The following is a 25492-nucleotide window of genomic DNA, read 5'->3' on the forward strand; positions in this document are numbered from 1 at the left end:
CCCCGCGTTTTCTCGAAATGCGTGGCAGTGGTAGCGGCACATCTCCGAAAACAAAAAATCTTCATTTACCCATACCTGGACGACTGGCTACTGAAAGCCTCCTCTCCGGATCAGGCGAGAACCCATCGGGACATTGTGCTCAAGGTTTTCGAGTCTCTAGGTCTTCAGGTCAACTACCAAAAGTCCACCTTGATTCCAACGCAGAACCTCCACTACCTGGGAGCAATACTAAACACAGAGCTCCAAAGAGTGTATCCTTCGGAGGAACGACTATTATCAATAAAGAAAAAGTGTCAAGACCTGTTAAAATCCGACGCACCTATGGCCCGTCAGGTGACCTCTCTGCTGGGCTCCATGGCATCATGCATTTTCATTGTCCCAAATGCCAGGCTGCATATGAGGCCCCTCCAAGAGGCGTTGGAGAACAACTGGAGCCAAAGGACAGGTCGCTGGGAGGACAGAGTGCGGCTGCCGATAGCAGCACGTCAGTCATTGCAATGGTGGATGCACAGACCTCACCTGTCAGTAGGGGCTCCGTTTCACCAGGTAATTCCATCCGACACTCTGGTAACGGATGCGTCTCTTCAGGGATGGGGGGCTCATCTAGGTCCCCTTCAAGCTCAGGGCCTGTGGTCCGACAACGAAAGGACGTACCACATCAATCTGCTGAAGCTCAGAGCGGTCCATCTAGCTCTCAAGTCTTTTGCTCCTTCGATTCAGGGGAAATCTCTCCTAATACAAATGGACAATACAACCACAATGTATTATTTGAACAGACCAGGGGGAACGAGATCTCTACCCCTATCTCGGGAGTCCCAAACAATCTGGCATTGGCTCCTGGCCAGAGGAATGTCGCTTACAGCGGTTCACCTTCCAGGTCAACAAAACGTGGAAGCAGATTTCCTGAGCAGACACCTAGAGGACGCCCACAATTGGGTCCTACACGGCGAAGTCGTCGAAGACATCTTCGCTCAATGGGGTCGGCCTCAATTGGATCTCTTCGCAGACGAGGTAAACAAGAAATGCCCAGACTTCGCGTCCAGGTTCTACCGTCCGGGTTCTCGAGGGAATGCCCTGTTGATCGACTGGTCAGGGATATTTCTCTATGCTTTTCCACCGATCCCCCTCATACCGGCAGTGATCAACAAACTTTACAGATCCAGCACCAGAATGATTCTCATAGCTCCGCAATGGCCCCGTCAGTTCTGGTACACAGATCTCCTCAACCTATCGGAACAACCTCACAGGAGGCTGCCGTGCAGACCAGATCTTCTGAGCAGGATGGAGGGCAGGGTACTGCACCCCAACCTACCCTCTCTGAGCTTGACAGCATGGCTCCTGAATTCCTGCAGTATGGGCACCTAGGGCTCTCGCAGGAGTGCATGAACATCTTGAAGGAGTCCAGACGACCTTCCACGCGGCGTTCTTACGCGTTTAAGTGGAAGAGGTTCTACATATGGTGCTGTCAGCAAGGTCAGAATCCCATACGAGCTCAGGAGGAGGTCATACTGTCTTACTTACTTCATCTGGCAAAATCCGGTCTGCAGGTATCATCTATTAAGGTACATTTATCTGACATTACAGCCTATCGTAAGTCACCTTCTCAGGAATCCTTCTTTACGAAACCAGTAGTCAAGGATTTTTTAGAAGGTTTGAAAAAAGTTTTTCCGCCCATTCGGAAACCCTCCCCTCCATGGGAGCTGAACATAGTACTGTCAAAACTTATGGGCCCTCCTTTCGAACCTATACACAAAGCCTCTTTGCAACACCTTACGTGGAAGACTGCTTTTTTGGTAGCCATCACTTCCGCAAGGAGGGTCAGTGAAATTCAGGCGTTGTCCTCCAAAGAACCGTACACAGTCTTTCACAACAATAGAGTAGTTCTGCAAACTCACCCATCATTCCTACCGAAGGTGGTGTCAGAATTCCACATCAATCAGACTATTTCTCTACCAACTTTCTTCCTCAATCCGGATACTCCGGCGGAGAAAGCGTTGCACTCCCTAGAACTGAAAAGAGTGCTAAAATTTTATTTGGATAAAACAAAATTGATTAGACATTCCGACCACTTGTTTGTAAATTATGGTCATTTGAGGACAGGAGAGGCAGCATCTAAACGAACCATATCAAGATGGATAGTTTCTTGTATTGTTAATGCTTACCAGTTGGCTAACAAACAACTACTTGCTAGACCTAAAGCGCATTCCACAAGAGGAAAAGCGGCTACTGCTGCCCTCCTTAACAATGTTCCAATATCTGAAATTTGTAAGGCTGCTACATGGAAGTCTGTACATACATTTACTAGACATTACTGTTTGGACTCAGATGCAAGAGCAGACGCCCAAGTGGGGCAAGCCTCTCTGAGAAATTTGTTTGCATGATACATATCTATTCCTGCACTTCTATTGGACAGTCCGCAGAGTCAAGGGATGGGCTTGCTAATCTATTCAATGTTTATGACTATTGATGAGGATCCCCTGGAAGAGAAGGATAAGTTACTTACCTGTAAATCCTAGTTCTCTTCCAGGGGTATCCTCATCAAAGTCATAAACAACCCACCCTCCTCCCCGGACACACGTCTCCTAGAAGTGCAGGACAGACTATCTTTCGAATCGGCTACACAGCTTGTCACCGTAAAAAAGTACTGACCTAACTGTGAACCAACTGTCACCTCTCCTTCACCTCTGAGGCATGGTGGGATACTGGAGGTGCTCAGGGTCTTAAAGGCATGGTGCCAAAGTTTTTATGGTTCTCCTGTGTTAACCTGCATGCAGCCTATTGGCTAAGAATGCTCCATTGTTTTTCAATGTAGTTTTTTCTCTGATGATTACTACTGCTTATTTCCCTAAGCCCAGTTGTGGGTTTTGGTAGATATTTTTTCTCTTATTGTAATTTTGGAAAGATTTAAAAAAAAAAAAAAACTCCATAGAAATAAAGCATTTTAGCCTGTTTATGATTATAGCCTGCATTGCTGTTTTACACATGTATATATGAGTTTAGTATGAAAATTTGTCTACTAAAAATGCTAAATATATATTTTTCGTGCATATTTCATACTTTATATGTGTGTATTTTATATATGCTCTGGGGTCCCCGCACAAGGGCGGGAATATTCAATGTTTATGAATTTGATGAGGATACCCCTGGAAGAGAACTAGGATTTACAGGTAAGTAACTTATCCTTACAACACAACCTCTACAAGCCATCATATTTGGGGCAGAATGTGCAAGGTGCTTTGGTATGCCACACTATCACGGGGCGCTGTGTAGAGGAGGAAACAGCTACAAGTAATGAATCAAATTGACCCTCTCTTTCCCTGCATATTAAATTCGTTAGTCACAGGGAAATCAAAATGCTGCTGTCCAGCTACTCTTGGTATTCAGCATGAAAGACCACGACACCCAAGCTTGGATCCCCTGTCACTGACTTCCTCTGAGGAATCACATTTTCTTTAATATTGTCTGTTTCCTATTTTAATGTCTTCACCCTGTTGCTTTATCTTATTTGCCGCAGAGATTTTCTGTTTCCTGATATGTAAACTAAGTAGTGCGGACACGGCTCTGCTTACCACTCCCAGGTGAAACATAAGTAGCAGTGGGTTCTTCTGTAGTATAAGCTTTTCTTATGGAACTCTTTACTCTGTAATTTCAGACAGCCCCAACCCTCTTGATATTTGTTTTTTAAAGCCTTACACTGCACTTACAGTAGGTTACTATTAGATGAACACTAAAAGACCTTCTGATAATTTGTATTCTAAAAGTGTAATTATTCAGTCATCAATCAGTCAACTTCAGTTTTCCAGTGTTTTCATTCATAAATGTATGTGGTCAGCAGCCCTTTTACTCTGTGATACAGATTATATATTTGCTCTACAATCTGACATATACTCCAGGGGTAGTGTTAACAGCACATGAGCTTCTGGCAAGAATGTAAAGTGCCTGATTTAAGTGGATAGTCTAATGTGTTATGGTTTTAGAACTGATATGTCAAAAACATACCCATGATCCCTGGCTTGATGATGGAGTGCTTATTTAAATATTCAAACGCTGGAAAAATAAAGGTCCTGAAAAGTAGGTAATGTCAAACATCAACAACTGATGGAAAGTTGCACACAGACATGAACTTGATTATGGTGAGGGTGCACTATAAATAGACATGTTTTGTTATGTCCAGAAAAAAAGTGATTAATTGCAATGAATATGGAAATAAGTTGGAAGACACACAATCAGTACTGGTGTAACATAAACCAGTAGTAAGTTGAAGTGCAATTCCAGAAGTGTCAGAAAGGATTGAAGAAACAATGATCATTTTGAATTGCATTCATCCAAGAGCAAATCCGAGGTGGGTAAGTACTCCGAAATATTGAGGCAAGGACTAACTGAAAATTGCAAAAATGATACAGTGACTAGGCTTTCATCACTATTGTAATCCAAAAGCAACTACATAGTGGTATGACTCCAGGGAAATAACCATTCATAAGTCACAGGATGCAGGGCAGGGCTAAAACACTGCATTTTAAATCAATTCAAAATCTTTACACTTTATTCTGGCATTAACACAAATCTACTGACGCTTTTTAACAGTCTGCAAAACATTCTCTCTCATGGGAATACTGGCCACTGCCATAGCTGCCAGAGTTGTGAAGAACCTAAGCTTCTAAACTTTTGCAAACCCAATAAAATAAAAGAGCTTGCACATGGATCAGAAGCTTAGTCAGATAGTTTGGTCCACAAGGAAACAATAACATTTTGGTGACTTCCTGGGGCAAGGAGAACTAGAAGGGGAGAGACAAACATTGCCTTAAAGAGTGACTACATTACTTGAAAGTAATTCTTTAATGCACTAATAATGAATAATATATTATGAACTATTAGTGTAATAAAAGTGGGATACAATTAGCTGGAATATGCCCTTCCATGGCAGCTGAGGTAAGTAAAAAATGCTTTTAAGTGTATGTTGTGTGCATGCTTGCAGGTGAGAGTGTGTTTATGTGAGAAAGTGTATGCAAGTGTGAATTTTTATGTATGTGCAAGCATGAGTGAATGTGGAGGTCAAAGGGCATATGATGTCACTTCCGCTACCCCTTGCATTACGGTGAATTGGCGTCCATGCATCTGTCCTGTAGAGATCGTCATGTTTTCCATTTTCCATTGCTTCGGTTCATTTATTTTTCTTCCTGATGTTTTTCCTTTGCCCGGTTTGCTACAGGATAAATTTTCTCCACATGTGAGGTAGTGGGTCATTTACTTACATTGTCCCCTCGCTGCTTCAAAGTATTTGGAGACTGTCCTTCTTTGCTCAGTGGTTCGGGTATGCCATTATTTTGAAATGGTATCAGCAGACTATTCATGTTTTTTATCCAGAGCATTGACTCCATTAAGATATATTTGCAGTTCTAATCTTTATTGGCAGTGTAAAATATAGGAAGGTAGTAACGGAAAAATAAAATATGTATAACAAAAAAATGCAGCAGTTATGTTTTACTTGCTTTGCATGAAAATGGCAACACAAAAATAAAGAAACACAACAATCTGAAGGACCAGTGAGTGCTAAATGACATTTCACAAGATGCAAAAGGAGAGAAAGACAAAAGCAAAGGGGAGAACAAGAAAAAAGTAAATACCATATTTCAGTAAACCATTTAAGTTGCTCTTATCCAAAACACCCACTCCAGAGGCCCCCATCCCAAACTCAAGACCCTTCAGCCTCAGCTGCCCTGTCTAACCCCTAGCTAAGATTACTGCCACGCCTTTCCCAAAAATGTAGCCCTCTTAGAGTCACCTGATGACTCTTATAGATCCAGGTGTTTCCTCATAGGAATCCTATTGACCTTCCTAGCCAGCTGGGGATCTGACTCGCCACTGAAACTTGACCACTCTCACAGAATCTTTTCCATTTTTATATCTGATGGGACTCCATTGACCCTCTAATGTGCTTCTCTCCTCAAGTTACTGTGGAAACCTGGGTTGGAATGGGTAGAACGTAGAATGTGGAACACCAAGCTTGGCGAGTTGAAGTGGGAATGTTGCGGTGGCAGTTGGGGGATGAGATTTTCTCCTAGCAGTCGGTGCCGCTTTTGCTACTTGTTTTCTGAAATAAAAGAAGATAGTGAAATACCAAAACCCACCGCTTTACTTCTATTTTCACATTGGCGACGAGCGGGAGCTGTTTGATGTGGAGTTTCTGGAGTTCCAGCGGCACCGAGCTGTATTTTTTTTTCAAGCCAGAGCTGGCGCTGACGGTGTGTACTTTCCATCGCGCGTTGTGTAGTGCGTGTCTCTAATTTTTTTAGAAAGCTGGATAGTGCGCATTTTCCCTTCACTGTCTTCACCTTAGGATTTTTCGTGGGAAGTGATGTCGGGCCGTGGTCAACGGTAATTTGACACGTTGTCTGCGCGTCAATGTTGCCATAACAACTAGAGCGCTACCAACACAGGAGTGTGGCTGGGGGGCCTTTTTGGAGGATCTCTTTGCATGGTGTTGTTACTGTGGCAACAAAGCTGATTTGACTATATGCGTTTGGGGACGTGTCAATAGAAGTAACTCCGGCTCTAAGCAACAGTAATTGACGCTTGTTTGTGAGTCATTCTTCTGTTGTTTTTATTACTTTTTCGGTCCACATTGGAATATTTTTTTATTTTTCAACAACTTTTATGTTATTTTTTTTTTTTTTTTTTATAAGTGGATCAAACAACGCTCAAACTGCATGCAGCATTATTTTGAGATTCCTGGGAGTCAGATTGTAGTATTCTTCTGACACTATTATACAAAGTCATTATGTCTAACATTCAACCATCGCCATTTTTCCTTGCAGAACCTGGTGAACCTCCTATTCAATGGGAACTATGGATCGATTTATTCGAGGCCTATGTGGAAGTTTTAGAGGATCAGGAATGCTCTCCCGATAGATATGTGGCTTTATTGAAACACAGGCTAGGCGTCATTGGCATAAGGGAATTTAAGAACCTACCTCCAATTGATAATGTTGGTGATGTTGATGTTTATCAGCTTGCCAAGAAGCAACTTCATGAACGGTATGGCAGGAAGATTAATGTAGTACTGGAATGCTACAAATTTTATTCAAGGACACAGCATGACGACTAAACAATTGACCAATTCGTAGCTGCTCTTAGAGGATTAGCAGTCACTTGTAATTTTGAACAAATGTCTTATGACCAAGTTTTGCGGGATCAGATTTTAATGAAAACGAAATCTCGCAAAATCCAGGAGAAGTTATGGTCATGTGAAAGCGACTTGATCTTGAAAAGTGCTATTGATGTAGCGCAAACAATGGAAGTATCTGGAAAATGCATTCAAACTGTGAGAAAGAATATCAATGATTCTGAACTTGGCGCAGTTGGTGTCAGTGCTGTAACTAAGGAGTCGAAAGGAGCTGAAAAAAAATTGAATGGAAAAGAAGTGTTACAAAAATTGTTAAAGATGTGGTGCTGGGGACGATCTAGCTAATTCTAAGAAGTGTCCGGCACTTAATAAGGTGTGCAATTGTTGTAAAAAAAAATTGGACATTTTAGTAAAGTAAGTAAGAGTAGTATGAAGGGAGTCATTTATATTTCCAGTCAAGAAGACTTTGAGTATACTAGAATCCAAGATGTTGTTTTGAGTGTTTTACCGGATGATGAAGAAATCTCATCCTCTGGTTTACCTACTTGTAAGTTAAGTATAGATGGTATTGAGGTTACTGCCATGGATGATTTGTGTGCATGGTTTACTGTTATGTGCATGAGTATGTTTAGGAAGTTGTGGCCTGGTAGAGAGTTGATATCTACTGATGTGAATCCTTGAAGTTATACAGGTCACAGAATTCCTATAGTTGGTTACACTAACGTACACATTGAGTTTGGGTGCAACCAGTGCAAGGGCAAACTGTAGGTGGCTGAAAAGGGTCAGACGATTCTAGGATGACCACACATAAAGGAATTGGACATTAAAATTGATTCTACCAAAACCTTTCCAGTGTATGCAGTATTGGAGCGTCATTTTCATGGGGAGTTGCAGTATGACAAATTGGATGAAAGTTTTCCCACTGTGTTTTCGAAATCTTTGGGTAGGTTGAAGGAATTGAAACACAAGATTATATTGCGAGAAAATGCAAGTCCTGTAAGACATAAAATACGCAATGTACCTGTGAATTATAGACCAAAACTAAAGGAATTGTTGAAGGATTTATGTGACAAAAATGTAATTTAACCAATTGAAACTTCTGACTGGATAGCTCTGGTTGTTTTATCTCTTAAGGGTAATGGAGATCTCAGACTATGCGTTGATTTAAGATCCTTGAATGAAGCGATTTGGGTTGATACTTTTCCTTTGCCAAATTTACAAGAATTGGTGTCATCTGTGTGGAAAGCCACCATTTTTTCCACCATTGACTTGTCTAGTGCATATCATCAGATTGAATTGGATGAAAGCTCAAAAGACAATACTGCATTTATAACGACAGAAGGTGCATTCCAATATAAAAGGATGCCTTTTGGCCTTGCTAGTGCATGTGCTGTTTTCTAAAGGGAAATGAATAAGATTTTAAGTCATGTGCAAAATGCCAAAGTGTTTCAGGATGACATTTTGATATATGGCAAAGACGGATTTGGAGCATGATAAAGTTCTAAAGGATGTGTTGACCTTACTTTGTAAAAATGGGTTGACAGTGAGAAAAGTCAAGTATAAGTTTGGGCAATCTCAGGTAGAGTATTTAGGTCATATCATTTCCTGTGATGGAATTCGTCCTAAAGTAAGTCATGTGAAAACTATTTTTGATGCTCCTTAGCCGAAATGTAAGGAGCAATTGATGTCATTTTTAGGTCTCACAGAGTTTTATTCACGTTTCATAGAGAATTATGCAACCAAAGTAGAGAATTTGAGAAAAATATTAAAGAAAGATGTTCCATTTGTATGGGAACAAGAACAATCAGAATGTTTTGATTGTATCAAACGTGAAATTGTGCAGGCACCGTGTTTAAAACCGTTTGCAACGAATGCTGACTGTGTGATTGCAGTAGATGCAAGTAATTATGGCATTGGGGCCATTTTATCACAAAGAAATGGTTATGAGAAGTGAATTGTGGCTTATGCTTTGCGCACACTATCACAATCAAAGAGGAATTATTCTGCGATCGAGAAGGAACTGTTAGCAGCTTCGTGGGCTGTAGAAAGATTTTGGATGTATGTATGGGGGAGGAAGTTCAAATAATGCACAGATTATAAGCCTCTAGTGAATGTTTTACAACCAGGTGGTGGGAAGAACTTATTACCTAGACTAGCAAGACTTTCTTCCAAGTTGCAAATGTATTTTTTCGAACTAGAGTACATACCTGGCAGAAGCAACTTTATTGCTGATAGATTGTCCAGATTACCTGTTGATGATGGATGCGTGGATATGGAATGTGATGTTGCGTAGATGTATGTGGATGTACTGTCGGGATTGGAATCGAATGGTGAATCAGAACAAACTGTGTTATCTGAACAAGTATGGGAGGAAGAAATGATGAAAGATAATGAAATGCAATTAGTAAAAAAATATATAATTAATGGTTAGCCCAGTGAATGGTTGTTGAGGGGTGAGAGTGCAGCCTTAGTTTAGAGGGCGATGTAATTCTGAGGGGTGTCAGAATAATTCCCCCGAAGGGGGTACGTGATATTATTGTAAGAAGGAGTCACATTAGTCATAGTGGGATGTCCAGGAATAAAAGGCAAGTCGAAGAATTTTTGTGGTGGCCAGGTGTGGATGTGATGGTTGACAGGTTTGTAAGAAATTGTACTGTTTGTGCTCAGAGTGACAAGAGTGCTAAGCCTTGTTCTGCCCCATTATTACTGGATGAATTACCAGATAGGCCTTGGAGAAAATTGGCTATTGATTTTATAGGTCTGTTTTCTACTTTGCCTGCGAGGGAAGCATATGTCATTGTTTTAATTGATTATTTTTGTAAATGGCCAGAGTTTGAATTTGTGAGCAAAATTTCTACAGAAACTGTGATAGAAGTTTTGGAAAATATATTTGCCAGAGAAGGCGTGCCTGAGACACTTGTGTCGGATAATAGAGCACAGTTTACTTCTGCGAAAATGGCTGCATTTCTGGAAAGGAATGGTATCAAGCATGTGAGGGTGGCTTTGTATAACCCTTCTTCGAATGGTCTGGTTGAGAGGCTTAATAGAGTTGTTAAAGAAACTGTACAATTGGCTTGGAAGTCTGGTATTCCGTGGAGACAGGCTCTAAGAAAGATGCTCTCATCTTACAGAGTGTCTCCGCATTCCGTGACAGGAAAATGCCTATTGAATAGTTAAGGGGAAAGAAGCCGTCCACTGGTTTGGTTCCATGGTGGTTAATGGAAAGAAATCGTGTGAAATTTGGGGTGGAGTGTGATATGGAGATGAGAAACAAGGTGCTGGATTTTCTATTGTGTGTTAAGTTGTGCCATAATGCCATATCTAGTCTTGATGAATTGAAAGTGGGGCAAAGTGTCTGTGTTAAGATACCAGGATTTCTTGAGAAGGAAAAATCACAATGGTCTGAACCAAGGAAAATTGTGAAAATTTCGAAAAATGCTGTGAAATTGGATGATGGTAGAGTATGGAATGTAAGACGATGGTCAATATGTAGGAGGGAGGATCCATGTGTTGAGAGTAAGCGAAATGAGGAATGTTTGGAAGAGTGCAATGGGTATTTGTTTGGAAATGATTTTGACAATGGAAATGGGATGGCATGTCATAACGCACAAGCGAATGGGGACGAGGCTTTGCATCGCAGTGTGAGAGAAAGGAATGTTCCTACTTATTTAAGAGACTATGGTGGTCATTATGAACACGGCGGAAACAACCGCCGTGTTCATGCTGGCGGTCAAAACACTGACCACCAGCGACCCCGGAACCCCGCCGGCCAAATAATGAACATTTCTGTTGGACGGCAGGCGGAAACATTCACAGAAAGGCTCGGCCGGGACATTGACGGCTGCTCCCCATGGAGCCACTGTCAATGCCTCTGTGCCGCAGGTGCAGTCCTGCACGACGGGGCTCTGCACCAGGGCCCATGCACTGCCCATGCAAAATACATGGGCAGTGCAGGGGCACCCCATCCGCCAGCCTTTTCCTGACAGGATATCCCGCCAGGAAAAGGCTGGCGGGAAGTGAAACATTATCCGCAGGGTAGCGCCACTACCCTGGCGGATGGTGTTTCAACTCGCCGCCAGGCTGCCTGACGGCGGGAGCCTGGCGGTGGGTGAGGGCTGCCGCTGGCGGCCCTCACCATGTTCAAAATATGGCGGTTTGGCCCGCCAAGCCGGCTGGCAGCTTCAGCCGCCATTGCCGGCATGGCGGGCCAAACTGCCAAGTTCGTAATGAGGGCCTATGTAACTGACAAATGATGTGTTCACTTATTTTATGTTACTTATTGTATGAACGGTTGAATTTCACTAGTATTATTGATCTATGTATATATCGGAGTTATTTGTTTCTATGTTTTGTTCTTTTACATTGAACATTTGTTTGTATTTTTTGGTTGGGAGAGAGGTGTGTGGTAACGTGGGTTGGAATGGGTAGAACGTAGAATGTGGAACACCAAGCTTGGCGAGTTGAAGTGGGAATGTTGCGGTGGCGGCTGAGATTTACTCCTAGCAGTCGGTGCTGCTTTTGCTACTCGTTTTCTCAAATAAAAGAAGATAGTAAAATACCAAGACCCACTGCTTTACTTCTATTTTCACAGTTACCTAGCCTATGAAATCTGAGAGTCCAGCCACAACACGTTTGGAAAGACAGTAATAGAATTCCTCGAAGTCTCCAGTCACTGTCGCTTAGGCTGCAGCCTAACAATGCAACACAGAGTCTTTGTTTTTTTGGCACTGACACTCCTCAATTACCAATTCAATTTGGTCTTATAGCACATAGGAAATCGCACCAGTCTCCTCATAAGCTGTGCCTTCTCTCCATCTGGTGTGTCACCTTCTCTTCTTACCTGGGGCTTTCACTGACAAGTTATTTATGCCCTTTGTGGGACACAGCTTTACGGGGCATAAAGAACTTGTCTTTCGTGTCCATTTTCTTTTCAGCCATTTCTCAGGGGAAGCTTACCAGCTCAAACTTTGCTGATTTGGACACCATCCAGACCACACATCCAGAAGTCTTGACAGCTCTGCCTAGTCTTTTGAAGTGGGGGCGCCAGCTGAGGCATCAATAGAAGCCATGCACAACAGCCATGCAAAATAAGGTTGAGAAGGAAATGGACCATAGGAGGTAAACAGGGGAAAAGTGTTGCCTTATATGCCCTAACTTGGATCTTGTAAAGTATATGTGAAGAAGGTACTTGCAGTGAATGTACTTATAACGTGATGAAATGGCAAGCCCCGTAGGGCTTATAAGCACCATCTTCCCAGTTCCCCACATTGTGCAGGAGTAGTGGCAATGTCACCATCTTCACTAACACCACTCGCTCCATCAGGGACAGCAGCAGCAGGCCACAATGCAGGAGATACTTCTTCAGACTGTCCACCGATAAGCTCATAATACCTGGCCTAGTCTGTGGTTCATTATTGACAATGAACAAGCCTAAATATCTAAAGCCGCCAACAGTGTCCCCTCTAGTGGTGAGAGCAAGTTGAATTCATCCACGTTGTTAACCCCTTTTACTGGGAACACACTAGACCGGGTTTGATTCACCTGCAGTCCTGTGTAAGCCCTACAGTTATTCAAAATCATCTCTGCTTGTGGGTGCCATCAATGAGGCTGGCTGAAGTGCAGAAGAAATATACAAGGAGAAGGTTATACGTCCTCCAATGCTTGAGCCAAGCTAATGTCGACTACACTGTATTCTAACAGGATCATCTCCGCCAAGGGCCTGTGGTGGTATTACTTGATTGGAACACTCATGTTTGAGGTAATATATGTATGCTCTAGTCAATCTTCAGATCTTCTTGCTGCCCTACTATTGGCACACAATGCTAAAGATGTCCAGTCTGCTCAGGTAATTTACATATCTTTAGTGGACTCCATATTGGAAGAAGTTTGTGGAAGCTCATGTAAACACCTCTCCATTTTCACGAAATGGGTAAAGTAAATATACTGGAGAGACGACCTTATGTATTATAAGCCCTGGCATGGTGATGTGTTGTGTTCTCTAGAAACCAGTGTTGCAGTAGTTCATATTTTGCATTTTACATGTTTTCACCCGAGTGAATGTGTCAACAACGATTTCTTTCAGTGGACAGTTTATTAAAGTACACTGGCTACGGAAATGCAGCAGGACTTCTTGCAGCCAGAGGCCTGTTAGCAGGAGGACGAGGGGATCGCTGGTACTCCGATGATGAGGACACAGACACTGAAGAGTACAAGTCTGCAAGGCCAAAGTACGCTGCCATCTTTGCATTCCTTTCCATTTGTTAGTTTTTGACAGCCTAATCAATGTTGCATGTCACTTCATCTCTTTACACTCAAGATTGGCTATGTATGCAAAATAATTGGAACAATTCCAGTAAGCAATTGTTTATTTCCTGTTAAATAGCCTAGTAAGTTAAGTGCTTGCTGGTGAGATCTACTTGCAGACGGTCAGAAGCAGGGTTGACTTCTTAAATCGATAACGTGAGTAATACAAAGTTTGGTAGCATAGCACCTGCTAGCTACAGTTAGTGCTATATAGTAAAACTTCAGTTGACAACACTATAGATAAATCTAGTTGATGTTATCTTTACAGCCTTCATCTACTACCATGGCAGTACATGTGAAGGCATGAGCATACATTTAGTGGCAATCTTCCATATGAATGATCCACCAGGACCTGTAGTAAAATGCATGAACATTCTGAAAGATCTCAAGGAGTAGCCTTAGCTGGGATAGAACTTGCCCCTTAAGACCTCTTTGATTCCTGTTGGAGCGAATGACACTGTTGCAGCCATCCCCAGTAATCATCATGCACTTCAGAGTAAAATAGAGCCCTATACAGCAAGATAGTGCCCTCAACCACCATACTTGTAATCTATCCTTTGTGGGTAGCGAAACCTGTAATTATATAGACTGTACTTAAAACAATAATATAGGAGTCTCTATTTTTAAACAGACAAAACTCCTACAGCTAACCGTCAAGCGTTGGCCCTCTAATATATACATATGCTTGTGCTACTTACCTTTTTTGATCAACTGTGTTAAAAGTCAGAGCTTAAAAAGCAAAACATGGCTGTAAGTGGTTTTTGATGGAAAAAAACAGCTTAAAGGTAAAATTAACTTTTTTCCAGAAATTCCATACAAAAGCTAAAGCTATATGGGCGTTAGAGTTACAAGGCAAAATCTTAAAGCCACCGACATTCCCCAGTTTCCTTAGCTATGCAAACCTGAACTTGCGTCCTGATACACTCATAACCTTCTACATGACAACACTGATAACATAACTGTTGGCATCTTGGTTGACACTGTACAAGATTCCACCACAGTAACTCACGATGACTGAGTTATTTAAAATGGTGAAATCTAGGCAAACTATGGTATGAAAGAGATCCAAGAGGAAGGGAAGCTACATATGTCACCCACTTAGCTAATGAAGCACTGAGAAGACAAACCTCAAAATTATTGGTGCCAGACATCACCTTGTTATCATGCATATTCCGTACTCTAATTCAAGTGATAAAAACGAGATTGAAATGTTATAATTTTCAGTAAAACAATGTTTTTGCTTTTCTGTAGCATTAATCTCATTACTGGACATCTGGAAGAACCAATGCCTAATCCCATGGACGAAATGACAGAAGAACAAAAAGAATATGAAGCAATGAAACTTGTCAACATGTTTGATAAACTTTCCAGGTGAACCTTTTTTTATTTTTCAAATGAACAAAATAGGTTTAAGTTATGTGCTATGAAGTGGACTTAAGGCTCTTGGATTGATGTTCAGTGCTACGTTTGAAAAGTCCTACATGGACCTATTCATTATTTTAACCAAGATTTTAAGTCGGTTGTCTTACCAATTGCATCACTGAACTGCCCTTGTTTAGTGAAACAATAGATTCAAGTGGTTCTTATAATCTCTTGAGACAAAAATAAAAGGTATCCTTTGTTGGTTTCTGCAATGGCTAAACTCAATCACCCCTTTTAGAGTCTTAATTATTTTCCCTACCCTCTAAAATAAAAACTGCCGACAATTTACTAGTGTTCGCTTGAGACGTCTTATGTATGCCTCATTTTATCCAGTTCATGATTTTCCCCTTCCACGTAACAAGAAAATTGACAAGACCTCTTGCCCTTCATTCATACATTTTCAAATGTTCCAGTGTGCTCCTTCGAAAATCCAAAATCAGCTACACAGTTGAAGAGCTTTTCCAAGGCTAAGATATGGTACTTCTGTCGCCAGTCCCTTTTATCATCGCTGTCTAGATCCCATGCATCAGACCTATTTTTCTCAGCTCTGAGTGCTTCAGTGACACTTCAAGATTCAAAGAGCTGCATTCAGAGGTTTTCCTCATTAATCCAAACTGGTTCTACTTGGCGTGCCAAGTAATAGAGCATTTGGTTACTGCGTGCTCTCTGCTGATGAATTTAGTTCTCTGGTAGCTGGATGGCTTTGTATTTCAGCTAATTCAGGAGTTCTTGTACTTCATTCTAAGGAAGCATCACAGGATAAGTAAACCTGTTTTCATGAAGACTCTCCAAACAGGAGGTTTGTGTAGCCTGACCCGTGCTTCTGAATAGTGGCGAATAATAGTGACCCTATCCTCAGCTGCCATTGCAGACTTGTACTAAATATTCTTCTAGTATGTCAACATGCCTAATTCTACTCAATTCAATATGCCAATTTAGTATGGTCTGGCAAGTCTTTTGAATACCTAAGTCAAAACTTCAAGTTGCTGCTCCATCCTAACAAAGAGAAGAGCTTGATTATGGGGCCTAACAATAAAGATGCCTTGCCCAAGATATGCCCAAGGTCAACTGCTAAGAATTCATCTGAATCCTCTTAGATCATATAAGAGCATTTCGTGTTATAAAATTTAAAACAGAAACCTTGAACAATTGACTGAGAGTGCTGCTTGTATTGGGTGAGTCAGTGGGCCATACCTAATATCACATAAAATAATGTCTGCTGCCACTAATAAAGGAATCAATTTTTTGTGGTTGGGATTCAGTCATGAAATGTTCTGATAGAGGTAGTGAGCTAGAAAAGACCAAAACATGTGCAATTTAGCCCCATCAGGAGCAGTATGCTACATTGGAGACTGCTGTCAAGTCAACCAAAAGTTCCTTGGGCTTGAGGTCCTGCTACTGAAATCAGTATGTTCATTAGTCCTGCATTTGTCTCCAGAGCAAGTTTAGTGGTCAAAGTAGAGATAATGTTTCTGGACTATGCTTCCTGTCTCTACCCCCAGCCCCTCCACCTCATGGACTCCTTTCTCTTTGACAGCATAAACCTTCTGACCTGGGAGCTCCCTTCACTAGAGATATAGGGCGTCCTTATGACAGAGTTGCGGTGGTGGCCCCCATTGTGGCGGACCGGCAGCCACATTACGACCGTAGCCTGTCGTGCCACGGTCGGACCACCAGCACCGCCAGATCACGACTTCTCATTGGTCTGGCGGTGATGGTGGTTCTAATCTGCCAGGGCAGCGCTGCAAGCAGTGCTGTCCTGGGTATTATGCGTCCCTTCTCTGCTGACGATTACTTGGCGGTAGCCCCGCCATGTAAAAACTGGCAGAGACGGGGTGTGCATGGGCAGTGCAGGGGGCCCCATGGCCAGCCTGTCACGTTTTTACTGTTTGCTTTGTAGACAGTGAAAAGCGCGATGGTGCACCCTACACACCGCAGCACTGCAGCCGGCTCAATTATGAGCCCGCGTCGATGTTGTGGGTTGTTTCTCACTGGGCCAGCGGGTAGAAACCCTGTTTCCTCCCACTGACCCAGCGGGTAAATCGTAATGGGGCCTGTGGGAAGGGGACCTCTGGAGATTGTCCGCCAAACTCAGAGGGCCTGATTACGACCTTGGCGGAGGGGATTACTCTGTCCCAAACGTGACGGATATCATGCGCGCTGCTTTGCAAGTTCCCTAGAATATAATGGAACTTGTAATATGGCAGACGGGTTATCAGTCACGTTTGGGACGGAGTAATCCCCTCCGCCAAGGTCGTAATCAGGCCCATAATGACCCCCCATAGTGTTATGGAATGCGCCACTCTCCAATCACTCTGGTTTCTCTTGCTTATCTTCATAGAATGGTCCCCAGTACCAAGTGTAGATATCTAAATGGTTCCCACTTCAGACTAAGTCATCCTGAAATTACCACTTTCATTGGGTACATAAACTCTAGCACTTCCAAGAGTTTCAGTTTGATTGAGAAAATGCTAGAAGTAGACGAGCTTTCAAGGCAGATAGATTTCCATGCCACAAACAGTGATATTATTGTGATGTCCTGAAATCCAGGGAGTTTTCTTACTAAAGGGTGTACTGGCCTGTGTTCTTCAATTTATCATGAGCAGTAGATCCATCAATTACATACAAGATGACGTGGTGAAAGAGGCCTTGAAATCTGAGAGAAGGTATGTTGTGCATTAGTGGCTAATACAGTTTTCTTTTCAAATACATATTGTTTCTATGACACCATGTATCTGTGTCTATCCACTTCCAGGCACAGTCAAATCTCATTTGAGTTCTTGAGCTCTTATTAGCATAGGGAGAATTATGTCATCCACTCAGACTCCCTTAGGCAAAGAAATAAGGTTCCTGGATTCTTTGTGGAAGGCTAAGGCTAATTCGAACTCTATTTCACTATGCAGATGCAGGCATTAACCTTCAAATATTCAGTCAGAATTGCTAACTTCCAGTTTAATATCCACCCCCACCTCCTTCACATAGACAGAAGGAGTTTGCTGCAACTTGGTGGCGGCATGGCAGTCCAACCTCTGTCCTCTATTCTGTTATTAACCACATGGACAACACTCCTACGCTCCACCTCGCTCGCCCTCACTCACCCCCACATCTGCATAGTTTTAGGAGTGTAAGTGCTATGGCATGCATGTCTGTGCTCCTTATGCCTTGCTGAAGAAGTACAGGAAACTTCATTGTTTGGTGTTGAAGCATGTTGTTGTCAAATACTTTGTTTAACCTGTCTTAAAAAGCATAATATTTTTGATGTCCATAAGGAAGAATGATAGAACTAATTCTTTTTAGTATTTACAAAGCAAGACTCAAGAGATCCTTCAGTGGTCAGAGAAAGCAACAGAAGCTGACAGAGGTTTCCTCCTGTTCAAAGACAACATGAAATGCTTTCTACCAGTCAGGCCACTTGTTTCAATAAGGAGATGGAGTATTTCCCTATAACACTCTGCCTTTAGGAGTATTACTCAGGATCCTTTTTTCAATATCCCTTTTACTTTGGTTTTCCTTTCTCTGTGCACTCTTGAGCTTGGCATAGAGCTCTAGAAGGCCCCTGCATATATTAGCCATATAAATTGTGCCCTAATACAAAATGAATCAGGGCTTGTACTCTTATTTATTTGTATGATACACAGTGCTTGTGATCTCTGCACAGTCATTTTTCTCCACCTTGTCAGCACTTCACGATCAGGGAGCTGAGTCCCTGTAATAGTCCTCAAGAATGCATACTTCCATAGTCAAACATAAACATCATATACAACTAGCACAGGGCCATCCCATTTGACATCCACTTTGAGGTCATGTCACCTGTGGTGTAAAATCCATGTATATCCATATGTAGATGATTGACTGGTCTTCCAGTCAGGTCATGGATTTGCTTTGCCAACTGTTAAGTCTGTTATATAACCTGGGCCTATCAGTTAGCAAGGCTAGATCTAATCCGATTCCCTGTGATCTCCTTCTGTTTGTATGTGCGGTTTTGGATATAGTAACATGAACCATCTTCAAAACTCAACCTGTACCACCGACTCCTGAAAGAAACAAGAAAGAACACCTTACCCAGCCATATCAAAGCCAGCTTCAACCACAGCAAAGAGCTCTTCAGCATCATCAAGGAGTTTGCCAACCCCTCAGCTACTGAATACATCATTACCCCCTCCCAGGAACTCTGTGACACCCTGGCGGACTTCTTTCAAGACAAAATCTCCACCATCTGCACAAATGTAGACTTTCAACTCACTGCCGCTGGCACCCTCAGTCTCCTCGCCACCCCTAAACACAGGATCACCATTTCAAACCAGCTCACCTCGAAGAGCACCACTGACATTATGCACTGTCCACTCAGGAGCTCCCACGGACCTGTGAACACCACATGTTCAACCTCGGCAACCACACCATCAGCGACAAGCTCACTGCCATCTTCAACACATCCATCACCTCGGCCACCTCCTCAGATGAATGGAAACACGCCGAAATCAAACACCTCCTCAAGAAACCATCCACCGACCCCCAAAATGCTAAAAAAAATACTAGGCAACCTCCCTGCTCCCATTTCCAGCAAAAGCCCTAGAAAAGGTCATCAACCACCAAATTACGGAATACCTTGAGAACAACGATCTTCTGGACACCTCCCAATCTGGATTCAGCTCAAACCACAGAACTGAAACCTCCCTGATCACTTCCACAGGCGACATCAGGACCTTCCTAGACCAGGGAGGAGCAGCTGCCCTGATCCTCCTTGTCCTCTCGGCAGCCTTCGACACTGTGTCCCTCCACACCCTGATTAAGAGGCTCCATCATATCGGCATCCAAGATGGATCACGTGGATCACATCCTTCCTCACCAGCTGAAGACACAGAGAGTCTACCTTTCTCCATTCACCTCAGAGCCCAAGAAGATCATCTGCAACATCCTTCAAGGTTCATCCCTGAGCCCCACTCTGTTCAATGCCTACATGACCACCCTGGAAAACATCATCAGATACCACGTACTGAAAATTATCTCCTACGTAGACGACACCCAGCTTATCCTCTCACTATCCGAAGACCCCTTCACCACAAAGGCCACCTCTGCATAACCAGCGTTGCCATCTGGATGCAAGACAACTGCCTTGAACTCACTACAGACAAGACTGAGGTTCCGATCTTTGGGAACACCACCTCACCATGGAATGACTGCAGATGGCTTGCCGGACTGGGTCCCTATCCCACACTCACGTACCAAGCCCAGATCCTCTGCATCATCTTGGACAGCAAACTCACCATGAATAGCCAGATAAACGCAGTCTCCTCTAACTGCTCCCTCACTCTGCGTTTGCTCTTTAAGATCTTCAATTGACTCCCAGTCTCCACCAGACGCACCATGACTCAAGCCCTTGTCACCAACTGCTTAGAATATGGCAACACAGTCTACACAGGAATCTCTCCTCACCTCTTGAAGAGACTTCAGACCATTCAGAACTCAGCGGCCAGACCTGCCCTTGACCTGCCCAGGTAGACCCACATGACTTCTCACCTGAAGAATCTCTACTGGCTCCCCGCCCACAAGAGATGCCAATACAAGATCCTGATACACGCCTACAAGGCACTGCAAAACCTAGGACCAGCACTTATCAACCACCGCCTGAGCATCCACCAACTCTCCAGACTCCTGCACTCCACCTCGTTTGCCCTCATTCACATATCTGCCATAGCAACAGTGGAGGACACTCCTTCTTTTACCTAGCCACTAAGACCTGGAACAGCCTACCAATTCACCTCCGAACCTCACCCTCCCTTCAGGAATTCAGAAGGGGACTCAAGACCTGGATTTTTGACTGAAGCGCCCGAGCAGCCTGAACTCAGCGCCTGGATACCCTCGCGGGTGATTAGTGCACTCTACATATCCTGATTGATTGGTTGATTGCCTGACATGTCTATTACTTTATTTCCCTGTAGGTAATCTTGCAAGATGCCCCCAGACATTACAGCATTCATCCTTCCATTTTGACTTGGTGTTTTAAAATACTTTATTTTGTGGTAGTCTCAGTGGCCAGGCTGAGTATGTGCAATACTGATTTTCACTTGGCCTCACTTTATGCTATCTGATAGAGGTGTCTGTCTGTTGTGCAATGATAGAGTGTAGAAGAAGAGATGTTCCTATCACTCCATATATACATTTACGAGGCTTCAGGCTTTGTTTGTGAGGGCTGACTCAACACAAATTGACAGCCCTCACAGCAACCCCATAAATTTGCAGCACCTATATATTCAACTTTGGGGCCTGTTCCTCCATCAGAGGTGCAAACTACGTTGCCATTGTTGGAAATATTATGATCAACCTCAATTCTTGCATTCTCTTGATGATAAGCTTGCAGATATAGGTGACGGTGAGTGGTTGATTTAAAATTTTTGACAAAAACTTAGTAAATCTGTCCCTGTATCTGAACCAAAGCTGCAAAGAAACACTACGTTGGTGCTCCTGCTAAAAGTTTTACTACATAACTTCCTTCAGAATGTATACAAACTAGTCTCCTCAATGTAGGGGCAATGAGCTTTAGAAATAGGACTTCCCTTACAGAGCAGTAATTCATTAAATATAATACTACAATGTAGACATGGGCAAGCCACTGAAAGCTTGAGCCTGAAGCCTGGCACTGGCAGAGCTTGATGTCCTGTTGGAGCATTGAGCACATAACAAACCAAACTTTCATGTGTCTTCTGCCTGCCATCTCCCGCTACCTAGGATGTGGTGTTACAGCCAGTGCTGCCAACTTTGGAACTAGAGAACCAGGTTCGAGTTTCTGTGATACCTGTGGATCTCAACACATCACTTAATCTCTTTGTGATCAAATGAATGTGATCGTGTGTAATGTAACTGGTGCTAATTTAAAGCGCTCCAATATCTACGGTGAAGTTTGTCCTATACAAAAAGTGCACAAAGAGGTAAAAGCAGAGCATTAACACAGAAAAAAAAGAAAGACAGTTACCCATTTAGGGACCGATTTGTACAAAGTGAAACCAGAAAACCTGAATAAATTGTAGCTTTCCCACTTAAATTGTGTGATCTTAGGCAAATATTTTATTTTACTTTAACTCCTTTTTCTTTATTATATGGTATGATTGCCCAGTATGTGAGTTCAGAATACCAGTTGTACTAAAACCGATTGCATTTGATTTAATAGACTATAATGTTGCTCTTTAATAATCTGGGCCACATACATGGTTTACATAACAACTTACTTGCCTCTTAATTCACAAATGGTTCATGAAAACTATCACTTTCAAGTTCTTTTTTCTATAATGTGTTATGTTAATTGTCAAAGTTTCCACATATTAAAGAAATACAAATTTTTGAATTGTGAACAACTCATGTTATCATATTTTATGTGATGTTTTTGTATGATTAACATTGCCATATTTTTAGGGCTCAGCTCATGCATGGGCATTAAGGGAGGACTGCGCAACTGGCTCCTATAGTTGAACCTGGATTTTTTTTAACACATTTTATTGAATTTTATTTATAACATTCTAAGCCCTTTGGGAGCTCCAACCATCACTCGTTACAACTTCATATTGGCTGCTGTTATAATTCCAGTAATCATTGCACATCAATGGTATGGATACACATATTTAGTATGAGGCATTAACTCTTGCACAGCATTGTAGGTGTCCTCTACATAGAGCAGCTCGCATTTTCAGTCTGGATGTGCATCTCTGTCCTCCTATCATCCCTCAATGTGGGTGTTTCCATAAGGGTTACCTAAACCCCTTCCCTCCCCTCCTCCCCTGTGTGCGCCTAGCTGTTTCAGGCTGTCTCAGTGTACCTAATGTCTATTGCTGTGGTGGGTGTCCCCTGGCTGGTTTTCTTCACCTCCCTTTTATTCGCCTTCCATTGTATGATCGCAGGTGTTGGGGAGTTAGCCCCCTGTGGTAGTGGTTGTCCCACGTTCCTCAGGGAGATGGCATCTTGCCCTGGAGCGTGTCTCCCATTCGTTCCCAACCATATACCAGGGTACCCCAAGCCCAGTCTCTTTTCATCAGCCCCTGACCTCGCCTAGCCTCCCGGTGCCTCACTGTCTCCTCCGCCTTTGCCCATTTCAGTATTTCCCTTCTCCTTGTTCCCTTCTAGGGACCACGAACCGCCTTCCAGGTCATCACTAGTTCTCTTTTAGCTAGTAAAAAAGCCAGCTTCTGAAACTAGTTCGTCACCTTATGACAAGCCGTGTGCCTATACCCACTGAGTAAACAGTGTCTAGGATCATAGGGAACCTCCTGTTCTGTCACATCTGTTAAGGAGTATATGACAGAGCCCCAGAACTCCCGCACAGTCAGACAAGTCCAAAACCATGTGCAAGAATTCTGCCTCTTCTTCGCCGCATCTTGGACACCTGGCCTCTACCTGCACGAAATGTCTCAGAAGCCTGCCTGGTGTCAAGTATGCTCTGTGCAGGACATATATAATTATGAGCTTGAACCGAGCGTTTCTGGAGATTTTGGGAGTCTGGGTTAGTATTTTCCCCCCAATCTATGTCTGTAATTAAGGTGCCCCGGTCCTCTTCCCACTTTTGCTTAAGAGTTGTGAGTGGTTGGCATATTGCTACCCGTATTTTCCTATAAAGGCCTGCCACTACTTTATGAGTGCCCATTGCACTCGTCAGATACTGACATACTCCCAATAGGGGAGGTTCTGCTTGTCCCTTCCACCAATGTTTGATTACGTCCTCGTTGACCGCTCTGTGTAGGAGAAAGTGTCCTGGTGGGTGATTTGTAGCAACTGCGAAAGTCCTCAAACAGTAAGAGGGAGTCGGCTTCATACAGGGTCCCCATAGAGGTGGCTCCTGCTTCCACCCAACTCAAAATTCTCCTCCAGTTCCCCCCATGAGGCAGTGCCAGCAAACATTGTAATGGAACTTCAGGGGCGTAAGGCTCGACACATTTCGACCTGCGAAGATATCGCAGCCAACATCTGTGCATCACCTTCAGTTCATTGGAGCTAGATGCAACTGGAGGACCCAGACGAAGGACCACCCTGGCCATTGACTGAAGGTCTGGAGTAAAGGGGGTGATCTCCCTGTCGGGCATCGTACGGCTGGCCATCCATCGGGTCAGCCTATGTAGGTGCCCTGCCAGATAGTATGAATCGAAGTCAGGGACGGCCAGCCCTCCGTCTGCCACGGTCTCTATAGCACAGCAAGTGCAGGTCGCCGCCTGCCAGTGCCCCACAGGAATCCTCCCACCAGAGAATTCCGTTTCTTGAAAAAAGCTCTTGGGATCCACAACGGGAGAATGGTAAAGTAGTATAGTAATCGGAGTAAGGCTATCATTTTCAGTAGTGCAACCCGCCCCACAACCGATTCCTAGAAGGTCATATTACCACAAAGCCCTCATAGTGCCCGTTCTATGTTCCCCTCCAATAGGTCGAGACGATTATGGTAGACATAGACTCCTGAGTAAGCCAAACAGCGCTGTTCCCTCTGTAGTTCTCCAAGGTCCGGGGGAACTGTTCTGCCTTCCATCACGGGGAATAGGCTAGATTTTCACCACTTAACTCGGAGCCCGGCTATAGTGCCAAACCTCTCCAATATCGCCATGCCCCATGCAGAGCGTCGCTTGCATCTCCCATAAAGAGTAGGAGATCGTCTACATTTAGTGCAATGTAGTGGGTATGTCCTGCCACCCACAGACCTCTATAGGTGCTTCCCTTCCTATCTACACAGGCTAATGGCTCAATAGCAAGAGTAAAAAGCAGGGGGGAGAGTGGGCAGCCTTGCCTGGTCCCCCTCTCTACCCGATAGGCCTCAGAGATGGTGCTACCTGTGCAAACTCTGGCCCTCGGCTCGGCATAAAGCAATTGGGTCCATGCGACAAACTGGTCACCCAGGCCAAACGTACGAAGCACTTCATGGAGATATTGCCATTCCAAGCTATCAAAAGCTTTTTGAAAGTCTATAGTGAAGATCACCACCTCCTGTTTATCGTATGCATCACTATCTAGGAGAGAGAAGAGGTGACATATGTTAGTGGCTGTATGTCGCCCGGGGATAAACCCGGCTTGATCCATATGGACTAGGTGTGGCATGTGCCGCAATAGGAGCATGGCTAAAATCTTACTCAGAATCTTAGTCTACTGACAGCATTGATAAGGGGCGGTAAGAGGTCAACGTTAGTGGACGGTTTCCTCCGTTTCAGAAGAGGGATAATCAGGGCTTCCCGTACCGATACAGGAAGAGTACCACATTTCTTGCCCTTTTCATACATCTTGACCAGTCTCTGGCCTAGCTTCGTCATGTATGTTGAATAAAATTCAACTGGAAGACCGTCCAGTACCGGGGTTTTATTTCGCGCCATACTGGCGACAGCAGCTCTCACTTCAGCGAGTGTGATTGCTGCTCCCAAGATGGTCACCTCTTGTTCTGAAATAGTTGAAAGGGTAAGATGTGATAAGAAATTTTGGATGTCCGCTTCAGTTGGTCGGACTTTGCTTGTATAGAGATCAGCATAATAGTTATAGAATTCTCAATTAATGGCAGCCCCTGGGTGTGTATGACTTGACCCATGGTCTCTGTCAGTTCAATTATAACCGAGACGGATTCGCCAGCCACACCAGTAAGGAGCTCGCGCGGGCCCCCTCCGAGTGTGTGCGTGCTGTGTAGGCTTTATA

The 25492-nt window shown here is 43.5% G+C and overlaps 1 protein-coding gene across 1 annotated transcript in view; it reads left to right on the forward strand.

Moving 5' to 3' along the window:
• RIC8B (RIC8 guanine nucleotide exchange factor B) overlaps window positions 1-25492 on the forward strand; it is a 303924-nt gene that overhangs the window by 227870 nt on the left and 50562 nt on the right. The window contains exons 8-9 of the mRNA XM_069228354.1: window positions 13206-13350; window positions 14678-14797. Coding sequence (XP_069084455.1) covers window positions 13206-13350; window positions 14678-14797 — 265 coding nt within the window. The remainder of the gene's footprint in view (window positions 1-13205; window positions 13351-14677; window positions 14798-25492) is intronic.

Source organism: Pleurodeles waltl, chromosome 4_1 (assembly GCF_031143425.1).
Source record: "Pleurodeles waltl isolate 20211129_DDA chromosome 4_1, aPleWal1.hap1.20221129, whole genome shotgun sequence".
Lineage (NCBI taxonomy): Eukaryota > Metazoa > Chordata > Amphibia > Caudata > Salamandridae > Pleurodeles > Pleurodeles waltl.